The 27054-nt window shown below is 49.6% G+C and overlaps 10 protein-coding genes across 10 annotated transcripts; 5 read left to right on the top strand and 5 right to left on the bottom strand.

The window, feature by feature from the left end:
- Positions 1-766: 766 nt before the first annotated feature.
- 4CL2 (4-coumarate--CoA ligase 2) lies at positions 767-2645 on the bottom strand (the record flags this gene model as incomplete). Its single annotated transcript, XM_014684896.1, has 2 exons — positions 767-1048; positions 1119-2645. 2 exons carry the CDS (start codon positions 2643-2645, stop codon positions 767-769), a joined length of 1809 nt encoding a protein of 602 aa, XP_014540382.1.
- A 446-nt stretch (positions 2646-3091) lies between these two features.
- tpcD (Trypacidin cluster transcriptional coactivator tpcD) lies at positions 3092-4599 on the bottom strand (the record flags this gene model as incomplete). The annotated part of the gene is made up of 3 exons (XM_014684895.1): positions 3092-3667; positions 3739-4305; positions 4357-4599. 3 exons carry the CDS (start codon positions 4597-4599, stop codon positions 3092-3094), a joined length of 1386 nt encoding a protein of 461 aa, XP_014540381.1.
- Positions 4600-6109: 1510 nt separating this feature from the next.
- On the top strand, positions 6110-7408 carry mdpE (Monodictyphenone cluster transcription factor; the record flags this gene model as incomplete). Its single annotated transcript, XM_014684894.2, has 1 exon — positions 6110-7408. One exon carries the CDS (start codon positions 6110-6112, stop codon positions 7406-7408), a length of 1299 nt encoding a protein of 432 aa, XP_014540380.2.
- Positions 7409-9258: 1850 nt separating this feature from the next.
- pdh1 (Pyranose dehydrogenase) lies at positions 9259-11050 on the bottom strand (the record flags this gene model as incomplete). Its single annotated transcript, XM_014684893.1, has 2 exons — positions 9259-10766; positions 10831-11050. The coding sequence occupies 2 exons, from the start codon at positions 11048-11050 to the stop codon at positions 9259-9261; spliced, it is 1728 nt and encodes a 575-aa protein (XP_014540379.1).
- Positions 11051-12305: 1255 nt separating this feature from the next.
- On the top strand, positions 12306-14600 carry gedJ (Dihydrogeodin oxidase; the record flags this gene model as incomplete). Its single annotated transcript, XM_066130545.1, has 8 exons — positions 12306-12482; positions 12597-12666; positions 12744-12791; positions 12846-12967; positions 13020-13098; positions 13151-13168; positions 13238-13621; positions 13693-14600. The coding sequence occupies 8 exons, from the start codon at positions 12306-12308 to the stop codon at positions 14598-14600; spliced, it is 1806 nt and encodes a 601-aa protein (XP_065986714.1).
- Positions 14601-16030: 1430 nt separating this feature from the next.
- tpcF (Glutathione S-transferase-like protein tpcF) lies at positions 16031-16705 on the top strand (the record flags this gene model as incomplete). The annotated part of the gene is made up of 1 exon (XM_014684891.1): positions 16031-16705. The coding sequence occupies one exon, from the start codon at positions 16031-16033 to the stop codon at positions 16703-16705; it is 675 nt and encodes a 224-aa protein (XP_014540377.1).
- A 264-nt stretch (positions 16706-16969) lies between these two features.
- On the bottom strand, positions 16970-17501 carry ptaG (Monooxygenase ptaG; the record flags this gene model as incomplete). Its single annotated transcript, XM_014684890.1, has 2 exons — positions 16970-17212; positions 17295-17501. 2 exons carry the CDS (start codon positions 17499-17501, stop codon positions 16970-16972), a joined length of 450 nt encoding a protein of 149 aa, XP_014540376.1.
- A 1943-nt stretch (positions 17502-19444) lies between these two features.
- Positions 19445-19738, top strand: G6M90_00g052470 (uncharacterized protein; the record flags this gene model as incomplete). The annotated part of the gene is made up of 1 exon (XM_014684889.1): positions 19445-19738. One exon carries the CDS (start codon positions 19445-19447, stop codon positions 19736-19738), a length of 294 nt encoding a protein of 97 aa, XP_014540375.1.
- Positions 19739-21485: 1747 nt separating this feature from the next.
- On the bottom strand, positions 21486-23271 carry Arp1_1 (Scytalone dehydratase-like protein Arp1; the record flags this gene model as incomplete). The annotated part of the gene is made up of 4 exons (XM_014684888.1): positions 21486-22372; positions 22472-22679; positions 22730-22830; positions 22983-23271. The coding sequence occupies 4 exons, from the start codon at positions 23269-23271 to the stop codon at positions 21486-21488; spliced, it is 1485 nt and encodes a 494-aa protein (XP_014540374.1).
- A 1404-nt stretch (positions 23272-24675) lies between these two features.
- ota4 (Ochratoxin biosynthesis cluster transcription factor ota4) lies at positions 24676-25459 on the top strand (the record flags this gene model as incomplete). Its single annotated transcript, XM_066130544.1, has 2 exons — positions 24676-24724; positions 24774-25459. The coding sequence occupies 2 exons, from the start codon at positions 24676-24678 to the stop codon at positions 25457-25459; spliced, it is 735 nt and encodes a 244-aa protein (XP_065986895.1).
- Between the last annotated feature and the right edge of the window lie 1595 nt (positions 25460-27054).

The raw sequence follows: 27054 nt of genomic DNA, 5'->3' as shown, positions 1-27054 counted from the left end.
GCTGTGCCTATCGGAGGTCCTGGCGCAGCGGGAATGTCAAGTTCCGACTGGCATGGCTTTAATACCCCGAACCGACATTTCATGGCTACTGATTGGGCGTCGGAACAAGACACAAGGAAAAGGATTTCCATTGGTGATCAAGAGTCGAGACATAGCTACCAAGCTACGAAGCACACATGCTGGTGCTGCCGATGTCTGAGGTACTTGATTCAGACGTGGTGATAAATATATTACCATAAGCAAATTTGTACATCTATGGTATTTGTTACACGGGCATCATAACACCAGGGAACGAACGGTCCCCAAAGCTCGTGATAGTTAATGGAGGGCACAAGATCCAATTGAAGCATTGGGCGCTTGTGACATGGTCCCTACCTTGCTTTGCATAATGAAGGCTGTTTTGGTTGAAGGACGTTGGGAGAGACCGAGAACCATAAATGCCAAAGATATTTGTTAGAATGAATTGAACGTCTTTGCTCCAAGCCCATACAAGCCTCTGCCACAGTATTCAGCGGTCTCATGGTAAACAGTACGACGAATATCTAACTTCGGACAAATGTACTTTAATCAGACTGCGTAATGAATCACTCTACCTTGAAAGTATGCGGGTCTTTTACAAAGTACATTATCAGCGAAATACGCCCAACACATCTCTCGCCAAGGACGCCACTTGGTTGACTATGCAGGGATGGGAAAATATTAAAACTCCATTGCTGACACAGCTGTTCAATGAGTCCATGGTCCATGAAAATAAATTCTTCCCCCCCTAGTTCACAGTACCTGCAGTCATGTTTGAGTCCCTGTGAGATTGAAGATATTTTAGCAGTGCGGTTTTTATCTCCGATTTCATTATCTTATGTGTAGCATTCACCGGGAACGCGGCTAGTCCCAACTGTTCCAAAGTCAGCAAGCCATCCAGTACATACTGCTTGCCGAGCATTTTTTCAATGTGTCGATTAATATCTCCCGGAGAATTGGAAGCCAAAGAACGCAGGACAGCAAATAGTTGCTCGCCCTGGGATTTACTCGTTACGCTGACAGCGACAGCCTGCAAGAATTAGCCGACTTGGCTCACTATAGGGGTCAATAGAAGTCAATGGGAACACATTTGCACTCACCTGCTCTCCGGTAAGTATTTCTATGCAGTTCTGCAGTGGCGCTGGCATTATCATCACGCCGTCGCGATTAATCATGTCCTTCTCCCTGCCCAGGATATATACGAGTCCCTTGGGATCCATGACGGCGACATCACCGGTGCGAAACCAGCGGCCTTGCCCATCTTCGTAGAAAGAAGTCTCAGAGGCGCCAGACATGTAATTTGGTATTTGACTCCCGCTCCGTATGTGCAGAGCCCCGGACTCGCCGCGCTTGCACACACTCGCTTCTGCAGTATTCCATATGCGAACTACTGACCCCGGAGACACTAAGCCTACCGGACAAAGACCGCCGAAGTGTGGAAGTTGGCTCATGGGCGTATGTTCAAACGGCCAGCGAAATGATCCCCCTCCTTCTGTCATGCCATGAGCTACGACAACCTTTGCGCCTCGAAATGCAGTTGCACATTTGGCCAAGATGCCGGCGGTTACGGCATCACCGCCAACTTGCACTGTTTGAACCGAGTCTGTATTCAACGAAGCATTCGTAACCTCTTTGCTAATCTCGTGTACCATGGGCGGAGAGAGAACGACGAAAGTGATTGGGAGCCGTCGAATTGCTTCGACAATGTCGCTCACACAGAAGCCACGTCCCGTCAAGACGGCCGTGCCACCGGCTCTCCAGGTCAGGAGGATCTGCAGATGAGCAATGGCGCGAGACGGATGAGCTTGCTGTAGAGCCAGTGGGCAGGCCCTTTCATCAACAAGCCATGATTGCGAAAGCATGTAGTGAGTTTGCCCTCCCACCCGCATGGGACAACCTTTTGGACGGCCAGACGACCCTGACGTGAAGAGAACTGAATGAATGCGCTCTGGATCATCGCTACGAGCAGCCTCGATTATTTCGTCTCGATCTATCGCTGGCCCGTTGCCTTGCTCCATGATTTCTGACAGAGTTATCCAGCCTGACTTCTTGGCTAAACGATCCACGTGAATGCAGAGAGGCCTCACAGTCGGAAAGTCGTCAACAAGCCGGTCTATCTCGAGCACGGTTCGTGTGTCTTGTGCTACAATTATAGATGGTTCAAGGGTCCAAAGCAAATGTGGCAGCTCATCAGGCCCCGTGGCAGCAAGGACGTCCGGGTCCGCGCATGAAATCGTCAATCTTGCCATAACCGAAGTCCATAGAAGCAAGCCGAATTCTGCGCCATTCGGTATAAGCATCAAAATAGTGGATTTTGGTTGCACTCCGTTGGTAAGAAGCCCTGCCGCGAGACATTTTGCAATGGAGTGAATTTGGTGATAGGTGAGCGTCAAGTAGTTGTATCCATTTTCTCCGTCATAGATAGTACTCGTCTTTGTATGGGTATATGCATCCTCACGCTCCTGGTCGTCGTGACTCTTGGCTAGGGCGAGGAGATCTGACAGGTGGTTTGCAGGCTGGTGTGTTGATATTATTCCTGGTTTATTGTAGCTTTTCCCCAGGCCTTGTTCGAGATGCCCAAGCAAAGATGTCGTATTGATGAGGGGGCCGCCGTCAATCTCGGCCATGCTCTCTGACCTGCTTCGGTTGTATGAAGTTACTTTGTGTTGGATTTGCCGAAACTGTAACAAGACTATCAGAGCTAAGCTCAGAACACAAGAACATCTCCAAGGCCGTACTAATGAATACTGACATAATATTTTTGGGTTCTGACCGTTTTGCTTCCTCTGAAGAATCTTGCCGCCTTGTCTGCTTGTTTCGGGTCAAGGGCTGCTGATCGGAGTCCGATTCTCGGGCTATACGGCCACAGCCCCAGAACCGTCAAGCTGCATGCTGTTGGCTCGATGCGTAAATCACACTTGCTATATATGTGTCAAATGATTCCATTGTTAGGCGCGTGAATATTACATTGGAGAGAATACTTCTACAACCGGGTCCCTAAGCTGCTACTTTGCTACTTGTATGGCCCAAGGGGGACTTCACCCATTGCTCACTCTTCATCAAATCTACCAACCTATCCAGTGACATATTCATGATACCGAATCTCCAGAGCAGAGGCTCCACTGGTAGGCGAGCAGTACTTATTTTCCACGATTAGACGGCCGGTGTTATCCCCCATACTATTCAGAATGCCCATCATCTCAGCCATCTCCAACTCCCTTTGATTCGCGAGTTGAAACATTGTCAAGTCCCTTAGCCGAGCGAGGGCCTCTACGCTACGGCGTATTGTTCCAAGTTCGGGGAGTAACCCCGACGTAAGAACGATTCTCCCGGGCTTGTTATTTTTCAAGACTTCCACCAGTTGTTTCAGCTCGGCCTGAACACCCTCTGTAACACCTGTGCATGAAGTGAGATGAAGGATATACACTCTGGCATCACGAATGGTCTGTGTGGTACCCATAGGGCGACGCTGAGTAGTCACTCGTCCGTCTACTATACACCCCGGTTGGTCTAGCATAGACTCGTAGGATATGTTCTTCCCCCCGGAATTTTGCCATTGAGCTTCCAAATCGCCCATCTGCACTATAATCTTCAGGCAAGGATAATGACTTGCCAGAGCCATTGCTTGCGTCGTTGACTCGGCCCCAATCTGAGAAGGCGTATTCGACGTCAGCCAAGGGACAGATATGCTGTATGGCCCGATGAAAGGCGGACGCTCACCTCCACAACGGTACATGGTTTACCAACAAATTGGTTGGCACATTGCAGTGACTGAAGAATTTCCACCAGGTCATCGTCCACATCGCCGGTTCCGTAGCGCCGGAAAGCAGACCATTGTCGCCTCAGCTGCGGTCGTTGTTCGCACTCGGCGCTAAATGAGCTCGCGTGATTGCTAGCAAGGTTATACGCAGTCGCCTGCGGAGTGCTGGAGTAGTTGAGCCGCTGGGTATTGACAGCCATTTTCAACGCGGACGGAGTCGCTGTGCCAGCAAGAAACATGACGGCGTCGAGCAGAGAAGGATTGGTGACAAAGGCGGCAGACAAGGCATTATGCGATAGACGTCCTGGTTGCGGCTCGCATAAAAACCCAAAGGCCATTGTCATACGCGCTATTCGACAGAGTTGAGCTTCCGGCACGCCTGCCAAGTCGGAGATATCTTTGATCGGCACGCTGTGACGAAGGGGGATACAAGCCAAGACTTGAAAATCCCCCAGCCAGTGCAGGCAAGCCAATAATTGGGACTTGATGAGGCATTCTTTAGTTGACGTTCTCAACACCTGTGCAGTCTAATGGGGGAGAGCAGGAGTTTAGCATTGAGCGGCTGGGGCAAAGCATACCTGACAGGCGAGCTGTTGTAGCAGCTCCGACGGCTCCATGATGAGTTGTTGAAGATTTGTAACATTAGCCATCATGGACTTTTTGAGCCTTTGTAATTCGGCCGGCCCATCTTGAAGGATTGCATGGATCTTGATTGACTCGTCCGCCTCACTTGGGCACTGCACTCGACACATGGCGACAAGAGCTTCGACATCGGCTGTGGTGGCAGCGGCGCAGGAAACGAGGTTGGCGATACTGTCCATGGCAGCTAGGCAGCATGACGATACTGCTATTCAGTTGAAGCCTAAGCTAAAGCATGTGAGTCTCAGGAGTTGCCCGCAGCTTGACGGTGTCGAACTTTGAAAGTGAATATGGCTCAAGCTCGTTGGGATCGTGGCACTGAAACCCGCACCATCCTACAAGACACCGTCGTAAAGTTTTGCATCAAGGCAACAAAGCATCCCCTTGTTCGACGGCGTTAAGATTTGGGCCGTACTTACATAATTCTCGGAGTGTGGCTTTCTATCCTGGTATGGTATAACCTCACTACGCAGACACAAGGCATTCGCTCTTGATGCTCGTTGGTGGACTAATCCGCAGAGTCGGGCTATTACTCTCAGAGGCTTCCCTGACAGTCTTGCTCCAATGTTCCGTTGAACCGACCTTCAGCGCATGTGCTTCCAGAAACAGGGCAGGAGGAGATATCGAGGGTTGAGCAGGCTTCTAGATCCCGGCCACATCCCTGAGCGGCTGACAACGGCAAGCGCCATCCTGAAAGCCCCCCGTCATGGATCTTGTGCTCTCATATGCATTCCCATTTCATGTGAGGCTCAGTCAACCATCACGTACATATGGTTCCGCCGCAACTGCGAGCATCATCACATCTATCACCACCATCCAGAGCCAAAAAGGCTCGACAATGACGCAAGCCGTCAGATTCATTCCACCCAGGCCGACGGGGCTCGATCGATTTCCAAACCCTTGTTGCTTGACTCGACGGCGCTCACCACACTCGGTAGCAACCGGGCGGATCAGATGCCTTCACTTTGGTACGGCGCCCCACGCTTGTGTCGTATCCGTCGCTTGTGAGTGAGGTACATTCAATGATGTTGCCACATAGTTCTTTTCCAAAGGCAACGCGGGTGTGGCGCAGAGTCGACGAACCAACATTCAAGAGCCCGGTCTTGTTCCTATCGGGCTCGACGTGCGTAAGGGCCGGGGAAACGAGGCTGCGCTAGCAACACCAGGCGGACGCCACAATAGATTCAGGAACTGCAAGGTCAGCACGGATATGGATTGCGCCGTCCTGCGTTTCCGGGCGATAAGGTTGGGGTATCTGGACATGTCCTGGTCCGCCGTTGCGCCCCCGTTTCCCCGCTCTGCCATAATGTCTCGCCGGTTGGGACGAATGAGAACGGGAGAACGGGTGCATGCTGTCGCTCTTGATGACACGGAGGCGATGGGATATACCGATGGATTCGTATCCGGGCATGCAGGCTTCCAAGTCTGTGTGCGGCGCTGCAGGCGTGACAAGAATGGCCATGTCGTTGGGTCAGTTCGTGTCAGCCAAACAAGGTGCAATGCAAATATATCTACTATTATCAAGCGTGGAGGACTAAGCTCACGTCACACCGCGCGGTGCAGCTCTTCTACCTTCTTTAACTTTCTACTCCATCCTTGTCAAATCTGCATACTTCCCACATGGCGACGTTGCAGTCGTCCCGAGCAGGAGGATCGAGCAATATCGTTTCCTCCACCGCGGCAACGTCGACAATGACGACAACGACTATAGCAATGGCAGTCAAACTCAGAGATAGCTGTCACGCTTGTGCCTCATCGAAGCTCCGATGTTCCAAGGAGAAACCGACGTGTTCACGGTGCGCCAAGCGAGGCAAGGTATGCGAGTATTTTGCTACACGACGGGCCGGGAGAAAACATGCGAGAAAGTCGACAACTCGGCCAAGCACGGTGCCGTCTCTTCCCACGCCGTCGCCAACCTTGATGCAGCCGTCCAAAGGCACCACTCCGGCATCAGGCACAATTCAAGTATTCCTGGATCAGTATCATGGCAACTATGCTGATTCTATACCAAGTCCCATTGCCTCGGCCGAAACGCCACTCTTGAGCGCGCCAACCCCCGCCGCCACGGACATGAATTTCGACGACTGCTTTGCTTCGCCTATAGATATATGCGTCTCTGGAGGGCCGGACGCCTGCAGTCACCCAGAGGACTACCTCGGATCGTGGGACCTGAGTTACTCGCTCGATCCGACAACTCTCTGGACCGAGGTGCCCGACAAGTCGACTTCGCTTCTTGATGACGCATTACAAGTATCCCCCAACCACCTTGGGCCGCAGGCTTCGCTCTCTATGCCGCAGTCAGCGGCAAGTTGGCAGCAGCAACAAGGACAACAAGAGTTGAAGGCGACGCTTGAAGGGTCCTCGTGCAACTGCCTCAATCAAACGCTCGCGCTCTTGAGCCAACTTTTCCAGACTTCTACCACTGCGGCTTCTGGCTCCAGTTCTCCGACCGAAGGCCAAGCAGGAGCTTCCAGCAGCGGTCGACCCTCGCCATGCCCCCTCAACGGCTCCTTTGCGGACAGTGAGCATGCCATCGAGTCCATCGACACCATGCTGCAATGTTCCTGCGCCCAGGACGGCTATCTACTCGCCCTCATGTCGCTTATTGTGTTCAAGGCGCTGGCCTGGTACGAGAACGCGGCCCGACAACCACCCGGGAGAGCCGACCCGGCGGACAGCATCAGCAAGGCGGGCGGTCTCGATGACGGCAACCACCAGAGCAGGCTGGCGGCGCAGTCTGTTCTCGGCAAACTCTATCGAGTGCAGGGGCTCATCAACACCATATCGCAGCGGCTCAAGGCTCGGAATCACCACGGGGCACTGGACGTGGCATCCAACAATTCACTTCCGAGGGACAGGCGAGAGGCACCAGGTGGCGACGGTGCGACACTGCCCTTTTCTGCTGCTCTTCTTGATCAACTAGAGGTGGATCTTCGCAGACGAGTGCGGGCTGTATCATCTTGTGTTGTAGATATTTTACGGCATTCATAGTACCCACAATCATGTACATCTCAAATGACTGATTATTGACCATAATTGAAGTATAAGGTCAAGGCGAAAGACTAACGAGACAGGGGTTAAGAGCAACAGGCTAGCAAAGTAGTCTGGTAGACGATTCGGATACAATTAAACTCGACGCATCTAAAGATGAACCATCGCCCCGCGATTCATGTTTACAATAGCACTCATCATCCGTCGGCTACTTTACACCCTTCTAATAAGTTGATAACTCTAATCCGCATAACCGGGTTTAACATGTAGGAGGATCCCGGTAGGGGGCGAAAACATTTGGTAATCTCTCTGATATAATTGGGCACGGAAGTCGACTGGGCCGAACCGCGGATCAAGTCAAAAACATTGCCTGCGGTGCGTGTAAACTTTGTTGCCTTGGTGGAATCGCTGGAAAAATGCAGGGGTGCCTCCCTAGTGTCGCCCGAGATGGTTGCTGGGGTGCTCACGGCTGATGCATGATGATGGTTTCGCCATGGACGCATTTCGAGATTTGAAGATGCTCCAAGTACGGAAGCATGCACATGTAGCTATAGCAGCGGGCGCCCAATCTCGACTAGGAGTTAGTTGGTTTCAGGGATATACGCTAAAGTCCAACTTTATCTTGCTATTTTGTATCAATAGGTTTTGCCGACTTGATAGCCGATGGACTACTTATGTGCGTTTTCGCGATCCACAATTTGCTTACTCTTGGCATTTCACGATGTAACCCCCGCAGTTGTCCATGGCAATTTTGATGGGAATGTAGGCAAGGGCTGACTGCACGGACATGCCTGACTGAAGTTTACCTCCGCGGCTGAGTTGCAAGTTGAAGGGCTAGTTCTGAGCAGAGTTCATTCCACCAACGAGACGTCTTGCTCTCGTTGCAACTGGTTTGAATCGTTGCAACTTTGCGGCTCGTCCAATCTTGGGGTCGGATGGTGGGACTTGAGTCATTTTGCTCAAAGTATAACCTTGATACTTTGTACTGACTGTTCAAGCATGAGCACAGGGAATAACCCCTGCTCCAGGTAATAACTCGGAACGTCGCTGCAGAAGAAAGAAGAGAAAAAAACACCCAGTGTTCTGTTTCTGCAGGCACATGCAAGACTATGTGCTGCTAGTCGCAGCCGTCAGTCTCGGTTTATAATTTTATGCATGTGACACTCCGCGATATGCTTCCTACCGCCTCCTGTGTGTTGTACAACGGTGGCAGTGATTTAAACCGCTTCAGCGACAATCTTTACATGTTGGTCATACGCAGCGCCGGCTTTCTTGTTTCTGGGCCAGTATTGACAACAGACGACAATAGATAAGCATTGCCACTATATTGCGGCTGTGAAATACCCAGCTTGGACGCTAAGGAATATTATGCCGTGCTTATTCCACCCTCGTAGAGTCTTCAATCATTCCGCAAGTACCTGATTGGCTGGCTGTTTCTCTGGTCTTGCACTGCATCATGGTATTCGGAGTAAATCACTGCGTCGCGCTTGTTCGGTCCGACGGTGGAGGGGGATTAGATTGATTTGACTCTACTAAATCAAGGCAAAGGTATCGCTCTACCCTTGCCTTTCAGCTATAAAGTACAATGTCTGTGGCGGGAAGGGGCGTCTTTGGCGCCAAATTGCCTTTAGGAGAACAAGATACTATCGTTGAAAATCTCATGGGGGAGGAGGGGGGTCAATCTGGGTTCCCAGATGTTTCAAGGAATCAGTATTATCGAGATACGCTTATCTTGTTGTATGTACTGTCTGTGTATACTACGGCTGCACATGAGAATTGCTGGTAAGATGATGTACTTGTTGGCACACATATTTTTTCCACCGAGGTACCACGAGCATAAAATATGGACACTACCTCTTGCAATCGGCCTCAAGGATATCTTTCGCCGCCCTGCTTGCCAGTGCATACACCACCGCTTGGGGGTGGCAAGTCGTCGGATAGGGAAATGTGCTCGAGTCAACGACTCTGATACCTTTCAGGCCCTTGACTCTCCAGTTTCTATCCAGCACCTTTCCAATGGCAACAGTACCCACGGGATGGCGGAACGAGTATGTCTGATTCCCCATTGCCGCCCATATAGCTTCGTCTGTAGTCACACCCGGTCCTGGGTAATGCTCCGATTCAATGAGCGGACTTACTTCCGGGCGATGCAATATCTCGCGAAGCTTCTTGTATGTCCACAAGATGGCCGCTTTATCGGCGACGGAGCCGTAGTAGTTGGTGTATATCAGCGGGTCGTCCTGGTAGTTTCCCGACCTGAGGCTCACCCGGCCAGACGCCTCTGGCTGCACGAGGCTCGCCCAGGCCGTGATTGTGCTCGCATTTGGCGAAGGTATAAACGGCACAGTGCTGAACTCTATCATGACGTGTGGCCGATCCTGCGGCAAGGAGCGGAAATGCGAGCCGTCCATGCCATCCCAGACTGAGTCGGGAACACGAAATGTGGCAAAAACGAGTCCGTTGTTCCACCCCAATGGGCCCGAAGCGTTGGCAGCATACTGTTTTTTTGCTATATCTGCCTCGGTCTCGTTAAACGCCCATTGCCAGAGTGTGAGTACTTCTGGCGTGACGCGAAGTTCCACAATAGAAACCGGGTGGTCTCTGAGGTTCGCGCCCACCTCGGGGCTCTCGGCGACAACGGGAATGCCCCATTTTGAGAGCACATCTTTTGGTCCGACTCCAGAAAGCATAAGGAGTTTGGGAGTGTTGATGGCCCCGCCGCTGACTATAACCTCCCTGGCTTTAATCTTGACATCTTTTCCGTTGAAACGGTATGTTGCGCCAACCGCAGTTTGGCCCTTGAAGTCGACCTTGGACACCCAGGCGTCATGTATAATTCGCACATTTTGCCTTCTCTCAGCAATGAGCCCAAACGTGTTTCGAGGGTATGATCTAGTGCGGTTCTTGGCAAAGATGGTGGCAACCCCCATGTCAATGCCGATGCCAGTCCCATCCGTCAGGTCGGCCTCGTGAAGGCCGAGTTGGCCCTGGATGGCTTCTTTAAAGGGGAATTCGAAGCCGGTCAAACCGCTTGAACGACTCACTTCCAGCGGGCCATTCCCGTACCCCGAGATGTTCACATATTGTTCGTACTCGGCGTGGGGAGGGTCTTGGTAGTGGCTCACCTCTCTGAACTCCTGCAACATTGACTTCCAGGCCAGCCCCGGATTGCCAGAAAGCTGTGCCCATTCATCGAACACTGACGACGCTCCTCTGCAGTAGGCCATGCCGTTCACCGCGGAGCCACCTCCGAGTGTTCGACCTTGTGCAATACCAGGCGCATGTCCTCCCAAATTAGAGTCGGGTTCAGTTGTGAAGTTCCAATGCTGCTCCTTGATGAGGGGATAGTGAGCCGGTGCTAGAAGATTGACGGTTAGGGAGTGCGTGGGCGAACAGTGTCTGGTGGAAGTAGCAGCACCTACTATTGACCAATGAATCGTTTATGCTGTCTGGCCCAGCTTCGAGGAGGACAATGTGCTTTCGGGGGTTTCGAGAGAGTTTTTCTGCGAGTACCAGGCCTGCAGGACCGCCGCCTATAATCAGATAGTCGGCGCTGGTGCCGTCAATACCATCGTTCGAGGCCACGGCCAAACTCACAACCGCCGCGCCGAGCACGGCACGAAGCCAGGGGAAGTGGCCCATCAGGTGTAGCACTGAAACTCAATTTCTTTGCGTCAATAGCGTGATATTTGTTGATGATTTGGTACTCGTTGGTGGAGCAGATTCTCATATATTTGGTTTCAGTGTTGTTTGATTATATAGTCCATGGCCTTCTACGCCGAATCCGGTGACAGTCGACCTAATATTCTAGCTCAGCCACGAGTATAGTGTCTCGCAAAGGGGCAGAGTAATCGGGCGTTGGTACCCTAGCGCGTTCCTTTGCTAATTGTTTTGGCAATTTCGGAAGAAAGCTTTTCGGATCCCGACTAGTCCCGGTCATGGTTGTGGCCATGGCCCTGGCTGCTGGCCCCCAACGGAGCTGGTCTAGGGATATCGTGTGACTCGGAAATTCCATCCACGCTTTGCACTGTAATAATTTCAGAGAGACGATCAACTCGTACAGTTAGACTCTCGGAGCCTTAAACACTTGTAGTGCTGTATGCTCGCAATGCTATATTGCGCTGGCAAGTTGTCGCATACACGGTTAACATTACGAACTATGTGAAAATGGACAGATCTAAAGGACGAATCTTGGAATAAAAGCTTTCGCTTTCCATATTAAATTTGGGACTGAATTGAAATATGAATGGGGGCAGCATGACGGATACAAAGGCTTTACATGTCATCGCCAGCCAGATTTCTAACAGGACCGGTTTCGCTACTAAAATTAAACGATTATTGCCTAGACACAGCGTAGCAGCGGTGTGTGAGACCCCGATATGGCAATTCTGAAACGTTATTGAATAGAAAGATAGATGACCGCACGTTCATGCATCGAAACATGAGCTCTGTTGTTCTAGAATGTATGTCTGACGGTTCATGCCGATTGGCTTCCGTAATACTACTACCTGCCAGTGTCTTACATGACAGCCTCCTACCCCGAGTCATGATAGAACCGCTTCGCTAGCTAGAGTCTTGGCGAATTCTGATCCTCAATCTCAGCATAACTTGGCTTCTGATGCAAACATTCGAGGCAGACTGTTGCCGACGCCGAGCCATACCCGGAGCCCGGTGCCTCGGAACCCGGTGCCTGGGGTTGAGGGGATGGTCTCCGATACCCTGAAATGATGGCGGCCGAGTCCAACATGTGGTCCAAGTCTCATCTATTGATGGTTTATACACATAAATGGATTATACGTTCTAGCTAATACTTGCCACATATCTCCACGGCTATGCGTCTCATCCTATTGTGGATTGATTGACCACAAGGCGTTGCTCAACTTCCACAAAGCCTGCCATGGCTCTCTTGCGTCGTCTGACCCAATTGCTGGCCCTTTGCCACGGTGGGTTTGCATCGAAACCCAAGGCCAATTGTTCCTGCACCAACAGCCCCCAACACCGAGATTGTTGGCGCCAGGGCTTCAACATACATTCGGACCCTGACAAGGTCGTACCAAAAGGACGCTTGAGGGAGGTATGTGTTTCGGTCGTTTCCTTTTTTACAATGTAGCATTGATGCTTCATGTTGTTTTTTCCGTTCTATTTTCACATTTAAGATATTTTGTGATTCCGTCCTAAGGAGATACAGTACGAACTTACCGTCACCCAAGAGTTGATTGCCCCAGACGGATACTTGGTCAAGGGGACAGTGTTCAATGGTTCGTATTACAACATGACGTCGAGCCGAATCCAACCGACCAGATAAGGAAGGACACATATTAATACTTCTCTACAGGCCAATACCCTGGTCCACTGATCGAGGCCGACTGGGGCGATACCCTTCGTATGGCTCCCTGCTGATGGATTCGATTGAGTGCATCCAAAGTTGACCAAATAGGCATTACCGTGCACAATAACTTGACCAACTTTAATGGAACGGGGGTTCACTGGCACGGTATCCGACAATCCGAGACTGTCTGGCTGGATGGTGTGCCTGGTGTGACGCAATGCCCCTCAAAGGTAGGCCTCCTATTCCATTTGCAATTCTCTTCCTGGAGCTAATAGTCCCCAGCCCGGATCTTCGCAAACGTATGAGTTTCGGGCCATGCAATACGGTACCTCGTGGTATCACTCGCACTTTAGTTTGCAGTGTACGTTTACCTCGGGACCGCAAGGGGCAACATTGAGCTAACACCGACTCAGACAGCAACGGACTATATGGTTGAGGCGCCCCCCATTTTGAACATGGTTTGAGATGACGGGCAGCACATGGCTAACTACATGTTTCAGGGCCACTTGTAATCCACGGCCCGTCGAGCGCGAATTGGGATGTCGACCTTGGGCCCTGGCTGCTGTCTGACTGGTATCACGACGACGCCTTCAAGCTCTATTATTACGAGATCTTTACACCCCGGGCCGCGATCCCGAATTCCATGGTTCTAAATGGCAAAGGACTGTACGACTGTGACCCGAAGAACGACACCAGATGCACGGGCAAGAAGGATTTTTTCGAGGTGACGCTTGAACGCGGCACCAAGTACAAAATCGGCCTGACTCACACGGGTACTCTGCTCACAGAGACGTTCTGGATTGACGGGCACAACTTTACAGTCATCTCCAACGACTTTGTGGCCATTGAGCCATATGTGACTGACGTTATCAACATTGGTATAGGTATGGTTTCTCCCCCCCCAGGCTTTGCAAACAGCCCCGAGAGTATGTACGTGTCTCTCATGCCGCCATAGGCCAACGGTACGAAATCATTGTCGAGGCCAATGCGAGCCTCGAGAACGGTCCCAACTTCTGGATCCACGCACAGTACTGCAACGAGCCCGACATATTGGACCACCGCGTAGGCATCGTGCGGTACGACGCCAAGAACAAAAGCGATCCCTACACGCCCCCTCGAGCCCACCTCAAGTATGGATGTGCTGATCCAGGACCAAACGAGCTGGTACCAGTCGTGCCAATGCAGGTTGGTCGACGGGTGAACAACATGGAGCCCAGCGAATACCTCAAGATAGGGCTGCAGGGCTGGCCCAACGCCAGTGACCCGAACTCCCTGATTCACAAATGGGTTTTGCGCCACACGCCCATGTATCTCGACTGGCGGGAGCCGAGTCTGAAGAAGCTGGCTCTGAACACCGGCAACGCGTCGTTGTTCACACCCGAGACGGAGCCCATCTATCTCGACTATGAGACGGGCGAGTGGGTGTACTTTGTCATCACGAGCAACTATACCCTGGAGGGCGTCGACCCGCCACGGACGATTCCTCAGTCGGTGCATCCGATGCATCTACACGGACATGACTTATTGGTGCTCGCCCAGGGACAAGGTCCCTTCACCGAGGACGTTGTGCCCAAGCTCGACAACCCGCCTCGTCGGGACGTGGCCAATTGCCCGATAGACGGGTATCTGTGGATTGCGTTCCGCATCGACAACCCGGGCGCCTGGCTGATGCATTGCCATATTGCGTGGCATGCCAGCGATGGCTTGTCGATCCAGTTCCTCGAGCAGCCCGGCAAGATTAAGGGGCTGATGGAGAAGGCGGGCGTGATGCCCGAGTTTTCGCAGCGCTGCGAGGAATGGACCGAGTGGTACGAGAACAATAATATGGTGCATGAGGCAGAGCAGGATGATTCGGGAATTTAGCACCGTCACTCGGTGGATGGTAGTTGAGAGACTGCGAATATGCTCCTCCTGTCGGTTAGCAGACGAGTGGTCTTGATGGTGATGGCATCACTGGACCGCTTCGAAATGGGCCTGGGTCCTGGAACTTGGACAAGATGTATAGTAGCGCCAAGGATACAGTCATGTCCCAATATAGAGCATATCAACTACTCGCGACCACGTAATTTATTGGCTGAAAACAACAAACCCAGACTCCAATCCCTTGTAGCCGCGCGAGGAACAGGGACATGACATGATGCTTGTATATATAGGAATAGAGACTTGCCATGAATACAAGACTGGCGTTGATGCCAAATCCCGTTGGCGGCCCGGAGCCCACATATGTATGGTGTGGCTTGTTCTGTCCATGACTGCCAACAGGTTTTGCCAACATCTGCCCAAATGAGGTGTGTGTTTGTGCTTCACCACCTGGAGGATATTATATACCAAGTCATCGATCTTCGTCGATCCAAACCTGGACCGGGGACCGTCTATCCTAAACCACTTGGACTTGCGGTGCCCTATTATTCTTGTGGATAGGAATCTACATATTCAGGGTATTATTGACTGGGAATTTTCAGGCACTGTTCCGCGGCAGTTGTTCGCGCCACCATCAAGGATCGTCGCGCACGATTCGATCAAGACAAGGAAATGCACGTCGAGTTCCGCAAAGTCTTGGACGAGCAAAGCAACACAGCCGATACGACCAGCTGCGGCACATCAGCACACATGCCGGATAGTGCGGGGAATGCATCCCGACAGACCAATTCGACGCGAGTGCCATGATGAAAACCGGCCACGTCGTGATGCTAGTTTTTGTAGCGCGTACGGAGTATCGGTATGGCATTTCACCACCCACGTCATGTTGGCCCGTGCCCCTCGCATTTGCATCTCTTGTTCAGTCAAGAGAATCGAGATCTTGCTTACCCAGATCGGCCCCCATCAACACCGGCCACACCATTACATCTTCCCACCACCATAGCTACGCGGCCGTCAGCCGCCCGTGCATGTGGCTGTTCATGGTTCTTACATCACGTCTGGTACAAAGCAGGGCCAAATTTTGCATTTGTCATCGTCCCGCGCGGTAATCTCCATGACTAGTTCTAATTGGATCATCGGACTCCGAAAACCCGCAGCATGCAGACGCACTGCCCATGCGAGAATGATGCTGTAGCATTATGTGGTGTCAATAGGACCAGGTGGCATGTTAAAAAATTAAAACCAGCAAATAACATATATAACCGTAGCTCTAAAAGACAACCTACGGGCTCTTCCTCCATCACAGCCAGTAACAACATATACGCCATCTCATTTCGGACTTGGTAGCCAACTTGCCACATCTACATCTCACTCTCCCGCCTCCAGTTTCAACCCTGTCACAACCACCACACCAGAGTCCAGACGCCACCGCCATGTCCAGCATCAAGCCAATCAAAGTCTGGGGCAAGGGTGGCCCCAACCCGCCCAAGGTCGCCATCGTCCTCGAGGAGCTTGGCCTTCCCTACGAGGCCGTCGTCGTGCCCCTGGCCGATGTTAAGAAGCCCGAATACTTGGCCGTCAACCCCAACGGACGCCTGCCGGCCATCCACGACCCCAACACCAACATTACCCTGTGGGAGTCCGGGGCCATCGTCGAGTACCTCGTCGAAAAGTACGACGCCGGCCACAAAATCAGCTTCCCGGCCGGCAGCCCCGAGTCGTACGAGGCCAGGCAGTTCCTCTACTTCCAGGCGTCTGGCCAGGGCCCCTACTACGGCCAGGCCGCCTGGTTCAAGAAGTTCCACCACGAGAATCTGCCCAGCGCCCTCGACCGCTACGTCAAGGAAGTTCAGCGTGTCACGGGCGTCTTGGAAAAGGTCCTGTCGGAGAAGAAGGTGTCCCCGGGCCAGGATGGGCCGTGGCTCGTGGGTGGGAAGTGCTCGGTTGCCGATCTCGCCTTCATCTCGTGGCAAAACGTCATTGGCATCATCTTTGACAAGACAGACTACAACCTCGAGGGTTATCCGCACGTCAAGGCCTGGCAGGACCGCATGTTTGCGCGGCCGGCCGTTCAGGCTGGGCTGGGCAAATCAGAAAAGCTGCAGTAGTGTCGTTGCTGGCTTTAAAGGGACTTCTCTCCTCTGTGGAAAGTGGAAGCAATGGTACTTGGATGTCTTCCCTGGATAGCGAAATCGTGGTTTCTGTAGTATATTTTTCAATCCTGGGCCCAAGACGTCGTTCCCAGCCCACTTGAAGTATACCGTGCAGATCTATTCTCGCAGCTAAGTAACTAGTCTCGTAGTTTTGTTTTAATCCATTAAAGGCTTTAACAAGACAAGCGGTGCCAATATACACATGAGGCTATTAGTGAATTAAGCTGGCTTCTCATTTGATGCCTGGTCGCGCATATACTGCTGGAACTTGGGGAAGAAGTCCTTCATGAACGCTGTATCAACCATCTCCTCGATTTTTGTAATCTCTTGCCCGTTTTCGTTAAAGCTGAAAAACACGGCATATTCATTGTTCCAGTCTCCAAAGGGCGTTTTACCCGAGGACAGTGCATATACAACGGCCTTGCGCTGAGGCACATCGTGCACGACTTGGTGAATCACAAGCTATCTACTATTAGTATTTCCATGGCTCATATCTATATTTGTGGTACAAAATATAAGTGCGCGGCGAGAGCGTTTTACTTACTGTGTAGTCGGTGACGACTTGTTGGAGGAGCGGAAGAGTCGCCTCTACTTGGGCTCGAGACCGAGCTGGATGGCCCATGGAAAACGGTAGAGCCGCTTGCGTACAGTCGTCTGACCAGTTTGCAATCATATCGGCAGCCGACCAATTTCCCCAGGCGACGAGGAATTTATCAAGCGTGGCGTGCTGAGCTTCAGATTCGGTTCCCATAGTTACACGAGTTGGGCTTTACTTTGATTCGGCTTCGTTTGTAACTGTCAGCTCCAGAGTATTGGGAGAGATTGGAGACGAAGCAGCGTTAAAGAGCTATCGTTCCGACGGGGGGTACCGTCATTCTATTCTACTTTGAACATATGGGTATTAATGCCAATCATTCTCGTACTGCACTAGCGGTATTGGCTATTTCTTCCTGGTGGCTTTATTCCCGCGAGCCCCGCAATACGTGTGGTGGAAAACTACGCCGCTTCCAAGTAGACAGATAGTGTTGCTCGATAATGTACTTTCTGGTTGTGGAAACTTTCTATATTACCGAAGTTCTGTCTAATTTCGTCACACCAAGATACAATGCCACACAAAACGATTTCGCTGTCCGACATGTTCTATGACATGCAACTTGGGTATCGGAGTCCGATACATACCTAGGGTAGTCTGGCTACCGGACTGGCGTTATGATGCGACGCGCCTCGTCCATCTCGGCACGTACCTGGCGGCATCCAGGAAGCAACCGGCTGGCAAAAGGCCGAAGTATCTTTGGAAAGATGCGCAGAGACTCGGCGGCGAGGAAGGAGTGCACGCAATATTCCACAGTAATTCGCAACCAGTCTCGGTTCCGACATATTTCTTCACCCAAGAAAACTCTGGATGATAGACGAGCTACTGTCTTTATGAAGCTTGGTTTAAGTTCAATCTCATGCTACTCTCCTCGCTGGTGAGTATGAGTTTCTATAGATAATAAGAGTTCAGAGTATTTACCTCGTTTATCTGTCCAGTTTGCTGGAAAGGCCAATGATGTCTCTGTAAACAGTCGGAGGCATATCCTTCCTTTAACTTACTGGTTAGGGGTCTCTTTTGAAATATTCGTCTTTATTCCTGGGATGACTCCGGACAGACACATACCCAAAGATTGCGTTAGTTTCATCCTGACAGCATCTTGAAAGATTTGATTGTCAATACCAACCACGTTGAATGGTTTAAAACCTTTAAGATATGCATTACATTCCTAGATGATATAGCTGAATTATTGGCATATCATAATCTAATTTACTTTTATAAAAAAAAAATTATAAAAGAGAAACTGGCATACCTTGGCAATAGCTTTCCTAAAACTCAAGTCGTGATGGTCGCGCAGCTCCTTAGTATACCAAGAAGATAATATTATATTATAACTAATATCGCTAATAATACGAAATGCATTTCTTAACTTAACACAATCAAAACCCATCAGTTAAGGTTAATAATAACATTGATATAAGACGCGGTAATTACCGGCCTTGGCGAATCCAGCCCAGATCAAGTTCTGCGCATGAGCAACAAATCTACGTCTTGCATGCTGCGATCTGAATTCCCCCTTTTTAAGGTCATTAACCAGCGGCAGATCAGGTTTAGAAGATGACATGGAAATATACAAGATGGTGCCTAGAACGACTAATCCTAGGAACGAGAACACATCGACGTTGGCATGCCAATAAGGCCTATTAGTTTTGGTCGTATTAATACTACCAGTTCCTACCCTGATATGTCAATGTCACAAATATTAATATCACAAAAAAAAAGGTACTTTCAAAAATTTCATTCTCGTTTATTGTTGCAAGTTATTAATATGACTAGCCCTATAGCTTCCCTCAACGGCCGCTGAACACAAATAGTGTCAAATTGCCGCCTTTTTCGCTCGTCACAGATACTGTATATGCCTTCAACGCTTGCATATTTGGTGAATAACTGCTCCGCCGACAGCCGTTCACAATCATGTCGATTGCGTGGGCATACATGCAGAAGCCAGAAGTATGCTCATCCTTAACCCGTTTTACTCACTCGGAACGTGACGCTTACCTTAAGCACTGCACTATATCCTCGAGTCAGCACCGCGATCGTTGTCGCTTGCAACACCTGACTCTACGACGTCTGCTCATCTCGCGGCCCGCAGTTACCACGCCATGACCTTTGATGGCGACAAAACCCTCTATCTCCACGCGCGATGTCCTTCCCAGGGTGGCCTTTCTGACTTCTGGGCATTCAACATTGAGACTTTAGTATGGATAGAGATCCCGCCTGCTCCTGCTACTGCACGTCGAACCACATCCATTGCGTTTTGTCAAGCGGAGCTCTACCGCATGGGTGGCTTCCATAGAAAGACTGAACTAGGCGGAAATATTAACATTTACGAGCCCTCTGTCAAAGGATGGACCACTACATCGTTCAAAGTTGATGAGATGCACGGCCCAGTTTGATAGATAATTCGGAGACCATAGTATTATGCGGAGCTATAAAGGAGTCCTGTGTTGTTTTGAAGACGAGATTATCCCGACCCAAGTATGAGTCAGATTGTACGCCGCCTCCTGCAAAGGAAAGTACTTGGTATGGCTCGTGATAACATTGCATCCGTTCCTGGCCGCCCCAGGGGAGGACTCGGTATCGCCACGCGTTGTCGTTGCTGCCAGCGATGTTTCCGTTGAAGGATAACTTGAGAAGTGCTATCACTTTATACAATGATCGAAGGACGATAGATATTTCCCCCGGTTAGTAAAACTCGGACGACCACCCCCTAAAACAGAACAAAGCCAGGCTTACTTGCCAATGCTATTCTGCAGGTTATAGGAGTGCTCAGCAAATTCGCACACACCTTCTCTAACAGCCGGTTCGCCATGATCTCCCGGATCGGACGATAGAAAGTGCTCCACGAGTCACCCGATCGTCCCGAAGAGTCGATAACTGGAAAAATATACGAAGAACTTTTGAGCTGGAAGCAAGATGACCAGGGTATATATATACCCAGGCCAAAAACTAGGCTTTCAGTTTACGACTACTCAACGGGTTTGTTGTGTTGGCTATCCCATAAGAGTTTGGTTAGCTACCCAGCTGCCTACTTAACCAGACCTAAAGGATAGTTATAACAGCTTATCTCGGCTTTGTGCGGCAAAAGTTACGGTCTCATTGAGAATCATCACACACCTGACGTCAATCTTCCTCAATTATATCATTCTTGGACAAGCTGCAGGATCTCGTGCAGTGGTTGGCTACTCCTGCCTAACACCATCTTCAAGTAAACCAATAGCTGTTAAAACAGCCGTCGATCATATTCACAAAATGTGAGAACCTGGTGGGCGCTTGCAAAGTCGCCGGCCGTGAATATTCCGCACCCCATCCGCTCCCTTTATGGGTGTCTTGCCGCCCCCCTTACTCTCGTAATGCGTCGTTTTCATTTTCATGACTACCAGACTCTATGGCCATGTCTCATCAAACTGGCAGTTTCTCCAGACTCGTGTGTGTCAAGAGCCCCTGAGCTGCCGTTATAATCCATTCCATATCAGTAATCGGCCATCTCTATTCAACTTGTTGTCTTGGAGTAGGGTATTTAGGGACTTGCACGGGCTCCAGCTATATCTGGCAGTACCAAGGCCGTTAAGGACGATAATACAGGGCAGTCGCGTTCAAGTTTTAATAAAATGGCACTGGGATTCCGCATACAAGGACGACGAAGCGAACATCTAAAAGAGACACACACGAGCAAGAACTAGTCAATTATATAATAAATAACAAGACTAGCTATTAGGTTATACAGTTACTCCTGTCCTGGCTGTTCTGATAGCCCCAACACGATACAGTTCTTCAACCAGGTTAAGAATCATAACATCGCATCCCTTGGCCGCCATAATATCAACTGCAAGTGGTAAACTCTGATTCTTGAACGTTGATTCGGAGAAATTAACATCTCCTAGGTTAAAGCTTCCAAGAGTGAGGGCATAATCCGGCAAATCGGCAACAGATGCAAGACGTCGTGGAGACACTGGGTAGTGCCGCAGTGTAGCAGCCTCTTCAAGTGCCTTTTTTGAATGTTCGCGAGTCTCCTTGGAACCTAGAGTCGTGTTGCAGTTAATAGTTACGTTCTGCTGTAGGATATGTAATTCCTGCTTAGAGATACTACTGATTAACTCTGCAATATATGGATTTGACCAGCCTGGAATTTGTTAGCGCCATCTAATTGTAGTGGTGTCGTAGAACATACTCTCCTGATATATCTGGTTTATAGGACTTGTACGGCATGTTAAAGTAGACATAAATTGCGTTTGAGCATGTATCTTCATCTCGTGTGAGAAATTTCTTCGCAACCCATTCTGCAACTCCCGACTTGTCCTTTAGATCGCCTTTGTAATCGTCCTCTGTCAGTGAGGCATTGGCGAGCAGCCAGCCTACCCGAACATCAGGCACCATGTGAGGGAATTCCCCGTTATGAGTCTCCATGTACTCACTTACAATGGCCTTACCGAAATCGTTCCATTGCTCGTAGCGCGTGAGGTCGCTGTAAATGCGATCCACAGCATTCACAATGGGTGTAGTGTTGAATGCAACAGGCGTAGATTTATTCCACGCTTCGTCAATCGAGAAGGTAGAAACATTGGCGGCTAGGATCTTCGACAAGTGATTCAAGAAATTGTTCGCCGCAGCTGCAATTTTCGGATACTCTTGATCAGCTGCTGAGAGTTTCTTGGCGGAGGATGGATCAAGAAGTATTGACTTTGGAAACTTTGCAAACTCTTTAACAGAGCCCGCGTACAAGACCCTATTAATCTTGGACCAGAGCAAGGGATCTCGCGCAAGCATACCGACGGTGTCCATAGCAGGGCTCAAAGGAATGGCACCATAAAGGTCAACTGCACTATGAGTCGGTCGATTCCCATGCACACCATTCTGCTGCGCCGGTCCTCGAACAGAGCCACCTGTGTCACTGCCCACGCTCGCATCAAGCCAGTCATACGAGGCAACTGAGGCCCCAGAACCGCCAGAACTGTCGCTTGGAAGGTTGTATCCATCACCTCGAGGGTTGAATGGCAGTAAATAGTCAATGTGGCTGGTAAAGTATGACCCTCCAAATGCAAAGTCAGACAACTTTGTCTTGCCAACAACCACAGCACCGGCATCAATAAGCTTTTGGACAGCAATTGCAGTTTAGTTTTTGATGTTACTCCTTGCGTAGAATGCTCGATTTCCTCCGCTTGTTTTGAGACCCTTGAGATCAAAGAGATCTTTTACTGATATTCGCACACCGGCAAGTGGTTTGTCCTTTGTAGGAGCATAGTATAAGCGGGACGGGACTGCCACGGTGAGGCTTGCGTCTGAGGAGATTGCCGCGCGCAAGGGGTGATGCGTATCTTGTGGATCTTGATACGAGGACTACTGAGTTTTGTCAAAAGGGTTGAATAGCATTTGCTGGAGCGACAAACCTGAATAAATGCTTGGTTTGTGTCGGCAAAGAGTCGGTAAGCCTGGTATGCATTTCCTGTGCTCGTATGCAGGAAATAAGGCCCCGAGGGAACAATTCTGTCTGTGTTACCAAAAACGAGTTTAGATATAGTATACTGAGCGGACTTTTCCTTTTACAACAGAGTGCTTGCAGATCCGGTTGAAGACTTAATATAAAGAACTTGTACCGAAGTCAGTTGGAAGATTTGAAGCCAGAGGCAGTAGCTGGCTTACTCTGAGTAAATGACGATGTCCACACATCATCAGTTGCATTAAACTTGTCTAGCATAGCTCTAATATTGGCATCATTTTTAGTTCCATTCAGGTTCATAACCGTAATCGGCACAAACTCGTCCACGGTCGCATTTTGCAAGAAGTTGGAGTCCCACGACGGTACTTTCCAAGAGGAAGATGGAGGCATAAAGTACTCATGTTGACCTAATTGAATCTGCCTGGACACCACCTTCGCAGACACGATTGAGACAAAGAGAGCGGCTAATTGGGCCAGAAAGAGTATAAGCATTGCGAAACTGATAAAGGGTTATAGTTCTCGGCAAAATAGAGAAAAAATACGGGAGACATGGCCCTTTTATATCACCTAACGAACCAACAGTCGTCGTCGGTTGGTCTATATTAAGGTGTAAAATTAGGTACCCATGGGCGTCCATGGGTATCAATTGATCCGTTATAATTTTTAGGTATTCACGGGGGAACTATTTCAGGTAGTGGGTAAAGAAGGCAACCCGTGGATACCTAATTTTATAGATGGGTAAGAACAGGTACCTATTAAGAAACTAAAAGCCTACTATAGCCAATGATAGTAGGTAAAAAATAGCGCATAATTGAGGTCGTACAAGGGTCGAGTTATGCTTACTCTTTAGACTCGGTACCTGCCCGTCTGGGGTTCCAAGCAAGTCGGCTCCTTGTCGTTGTGCTGGCCTGTGAAGAGATTATATGCGCGAAATAAGAACCGTTACCATGTTCAATTTTACTGTAAACGAGAGAGTGAGGCTGCACCTGCGCCAGATAGGCTTCTAGAATACTATTCTGCCGATGTGACGAATCCGACTCCCGGCCGATAATGGAGACGTCCAGGTATTGCCGAGACACCGGGAATTGCAAAAGACGCCTTCCCACTTCTCAGAGGAGAAGAATAACAAGAATTCTGGTTCATATTTAATATGTGAAAGATACGGCGTAAAATTTTAACCTTTTTATTTATTTTTTTACTGGCGCTTAGAAGTGAAAAAGGATAGTTCAGGCAATAAATACACAAAAAGTCGTCGCCAGGTGAGTACTACATTAATCAGGAGAGGATACATTTATGCGGTCTAATACATGCAAGTAGAAGATTTCTTGCGAGTTTAGATAGTGGGCCCTAGTAATTCCGAAGTTTTCCAATTTACTACATGTATTTATCTTTTTAGTTGCGGAATAGCTTACGGAGACTTGCTTACTTAGGAAAATTGTATAGCAAAGAAGTCGTTATAAGCTATTTCGCAGCTAAAAAATAGAAAATCTTTCGGAATTATCGGCATAAACAATATAAACCCATGATTTGACCCGCTTATTCAGCGGGGTTAGCTGTACGAAGTCAATCGCGGATAATCGTACGATACTTTGTTTTACAAGGTGGTATTGGTAAAGCTGATTAGGCCCTATTTCTTGGCAGTGGCTTGGGGGCGTCGATCTTGAATGTACCTTTGAGCCTTTTTGATCGCTGGCCAGATATGGGGTAGAATTGCAAACTACGATACGCGTTACCGATATATGGAGTACGGAGTATCAGGACCAGGGCTGTTCAAAACTGCTGCTAGGAGTCTATTATTTCTCTAATATTTCTCTAAAACCAAGTCTGATTACACAAATACGCCCATCGCTTGAAACCACTACGTGACCATGGAAGTATCACGGCCAGAATCACACAATGAGGAAAGTTTCTCCTATCTACATCTGGTTGATCCAGAACTCTCAAGGTACCTAGTCTCACAAATATCTGGCAAGACCCAGTCTCATATTACTCAGAATTCACGATTAATCTATATGGTGGCAGAAGTCCGACGTTTACATTTAGCCAAAATAAAAAGATTAGGGTGGATGCATTCTCATCTGATAATTTTACGCTACTCGAGACATTCGAACTCAACGATGAGATTGTTAAATCGACAAATACAGACATCAATGATACACCTTTTCTTCAGTTTACATTGCCATCACTTGATGAGACGCCATCATCAGCAACACCAGAGATGAGCCTGCCACTGTGGTCTTCAAATGCGTTGGGTTCTGAGTTTGGACACACCCAAAACGTAGACCCCAAGTGCCAACAAACACCCTCTTCAGACCACTACCAGATGCAACTACTAGCGTCTCAGCAAGACGGTTCTACATCAAGGGTGAGAGACCGCACTAGTAACACGTCCAGCGCTCTAGCACATGAATCAAGCAGTGACACACAACGGTTTCGTGACAGAACCCCGGCCAAGTACAGGGAGAGAAACCGATTAGCGGCAGCCAGGTCGCGCCAAAAGCAAGCGGACCTCATTCAATTACTAGAGGAAGAGAAACGAGACGAAGATAGAAGGCGAAGGGTCATTGAGGCGGATCTTTCGAGCCTCAAGACAGAAGTGACTAAGCTTCGAGAGGAGATACGGCTTCATATTCGTTTGTCAAAATATCTAGCCGTCACCTCATTTAGTCAGGAGCTATAGTTAATAGGTTAGTCCTTTATTGTCGACTAAACAAGACATGGTCTGACCGGAAGCTTTCGCCAATTGCCCCAATATCCAAGGGAAGTTTAAATTCTTTACACGCAACTACTACAGAAGCAATAACTATCCCGACCTTTTTATGTCGTCCCTCCAATATATAGCATGACAGATTCCATCGCCGTTTTCTCGAACTGTACTCCGCAGGTGTCCACTGGTAGAAAGAATAGCTTGGTGGGATTTTCAACATCTGGGCATGTTGAAACATGCTATAATGCCGCGAGTTGCGACGTGGCCAAGGTTTGCGGTCCAACTTATGGTTCACCTTGACAGAGCTGGCCACAGCGTGACTCACCGCAACTTGAAGGCAATGGAGCCGACGATACAAGATGTAGCCATCGAAATCCTGGCATCACATATACTGATAGAGTCTTGGTGGCCAATGACGGCGAGAAAAGAGGTTGCATCGAAACTCTGCCCGCCCATGCATGCATACACTGCATATGTAGCCACCAAGGTGCGAGCATTATTATACGAGCAACAAGATGGAGCGTGACACGCGTAAGGTCCACAAGAAAAGCCCGAGCTTCTCTATCCGGTCGACCTGCATCTTGGTAAGGGTTTCAGTAATAACATTTTGGCATCTTGCTACCGACCAAGTGGCAGGGCAGCATGGCACTCATGCATGTTTATTTACTTGGCAGGGATAGACTGGTAACAAGCCCGGACACAAGCGGAGTTCTGTACGCTAGAAAGCCAATGAGATGGTGGTTCTTTTGAGGCCATCTCCCTGCATGACAATATTGACATGTATCGGCACCGGCGGCCCGCGGGCGTCAGGGTCTGCCGGATAAAAGTGGCTGTCGGGGCTAAGAACCAGGATTCCCTAGGCAATCGGTCCCATGGTGTTTTGCTGAAGTAACAATGTGTCAGCCATCACGACTAGAATATGGGGCAAGTCGTTGGTGTTGACAATACCATGGTGCGGCAATTTATCATTGGACTCCTAGTCTCGAGACTTTTGGATGTGGATGATTGTTCTCGCTTCACCAACGCAACGGAAAAGACGTTTTGTTTCCTCTCGGAACTTTCCGCTTAATGGACTTGGCGCTGTTGGTATAGTCATGCCCGGATCTTATGATCCCCCAATCGTCTGCCACAATGCTATCTGCCCCCAAGGGGAGTGGCTCTGATCGACTCGGCTCCATGCCATGTGCATGCGCTTAGTGCGAGTTTAATAGCCGTCGTGTCAGGTTAGATGGTTTGCCGAGCCAATCCCCTCGGCAGTTGAGCCCTTGTGCCGTCACGACAATCGCAAATATGGACTAAGACATCCGTCGTCTAGGGGTACGCATAATGTATTATAGCAAGCTTATCCAGTTAATTGAAGAAGCAGAAAAAGGACTGGATGATGCAAGATATGCAGTAACACCTCGTTTTGCCCGTACTTTTGTCAGGGAACCGTTACTAACCACGCAATAAACCACCAAATCATTGCTAGCCGAATTGGTGATTCATCCGCGAATAGCAGTCTCATCTTCAAATCCATCCATCTCCAAGAAACTTCCAGAATCATAGCTAGACTCGATAAAGACATC

Source organism: Metarhizium brunneum, chromosome 3, assembly GCF_013426205.1.
Source record: "Metarhizium brunneum chromosome 3, complete sequence".
NCBI classification, from domain to species: Eukaryota; Fungi; Ascomycota; class Sordariomycetes; order Hypocreales; family Clavicipitaceae; genus Metarhizium; species Metarhizium brunneum.
Note: the sequence above shows the minus strand (reverse complement) of the source record. Positions and strands in the feature narration are given on the sequence as shown.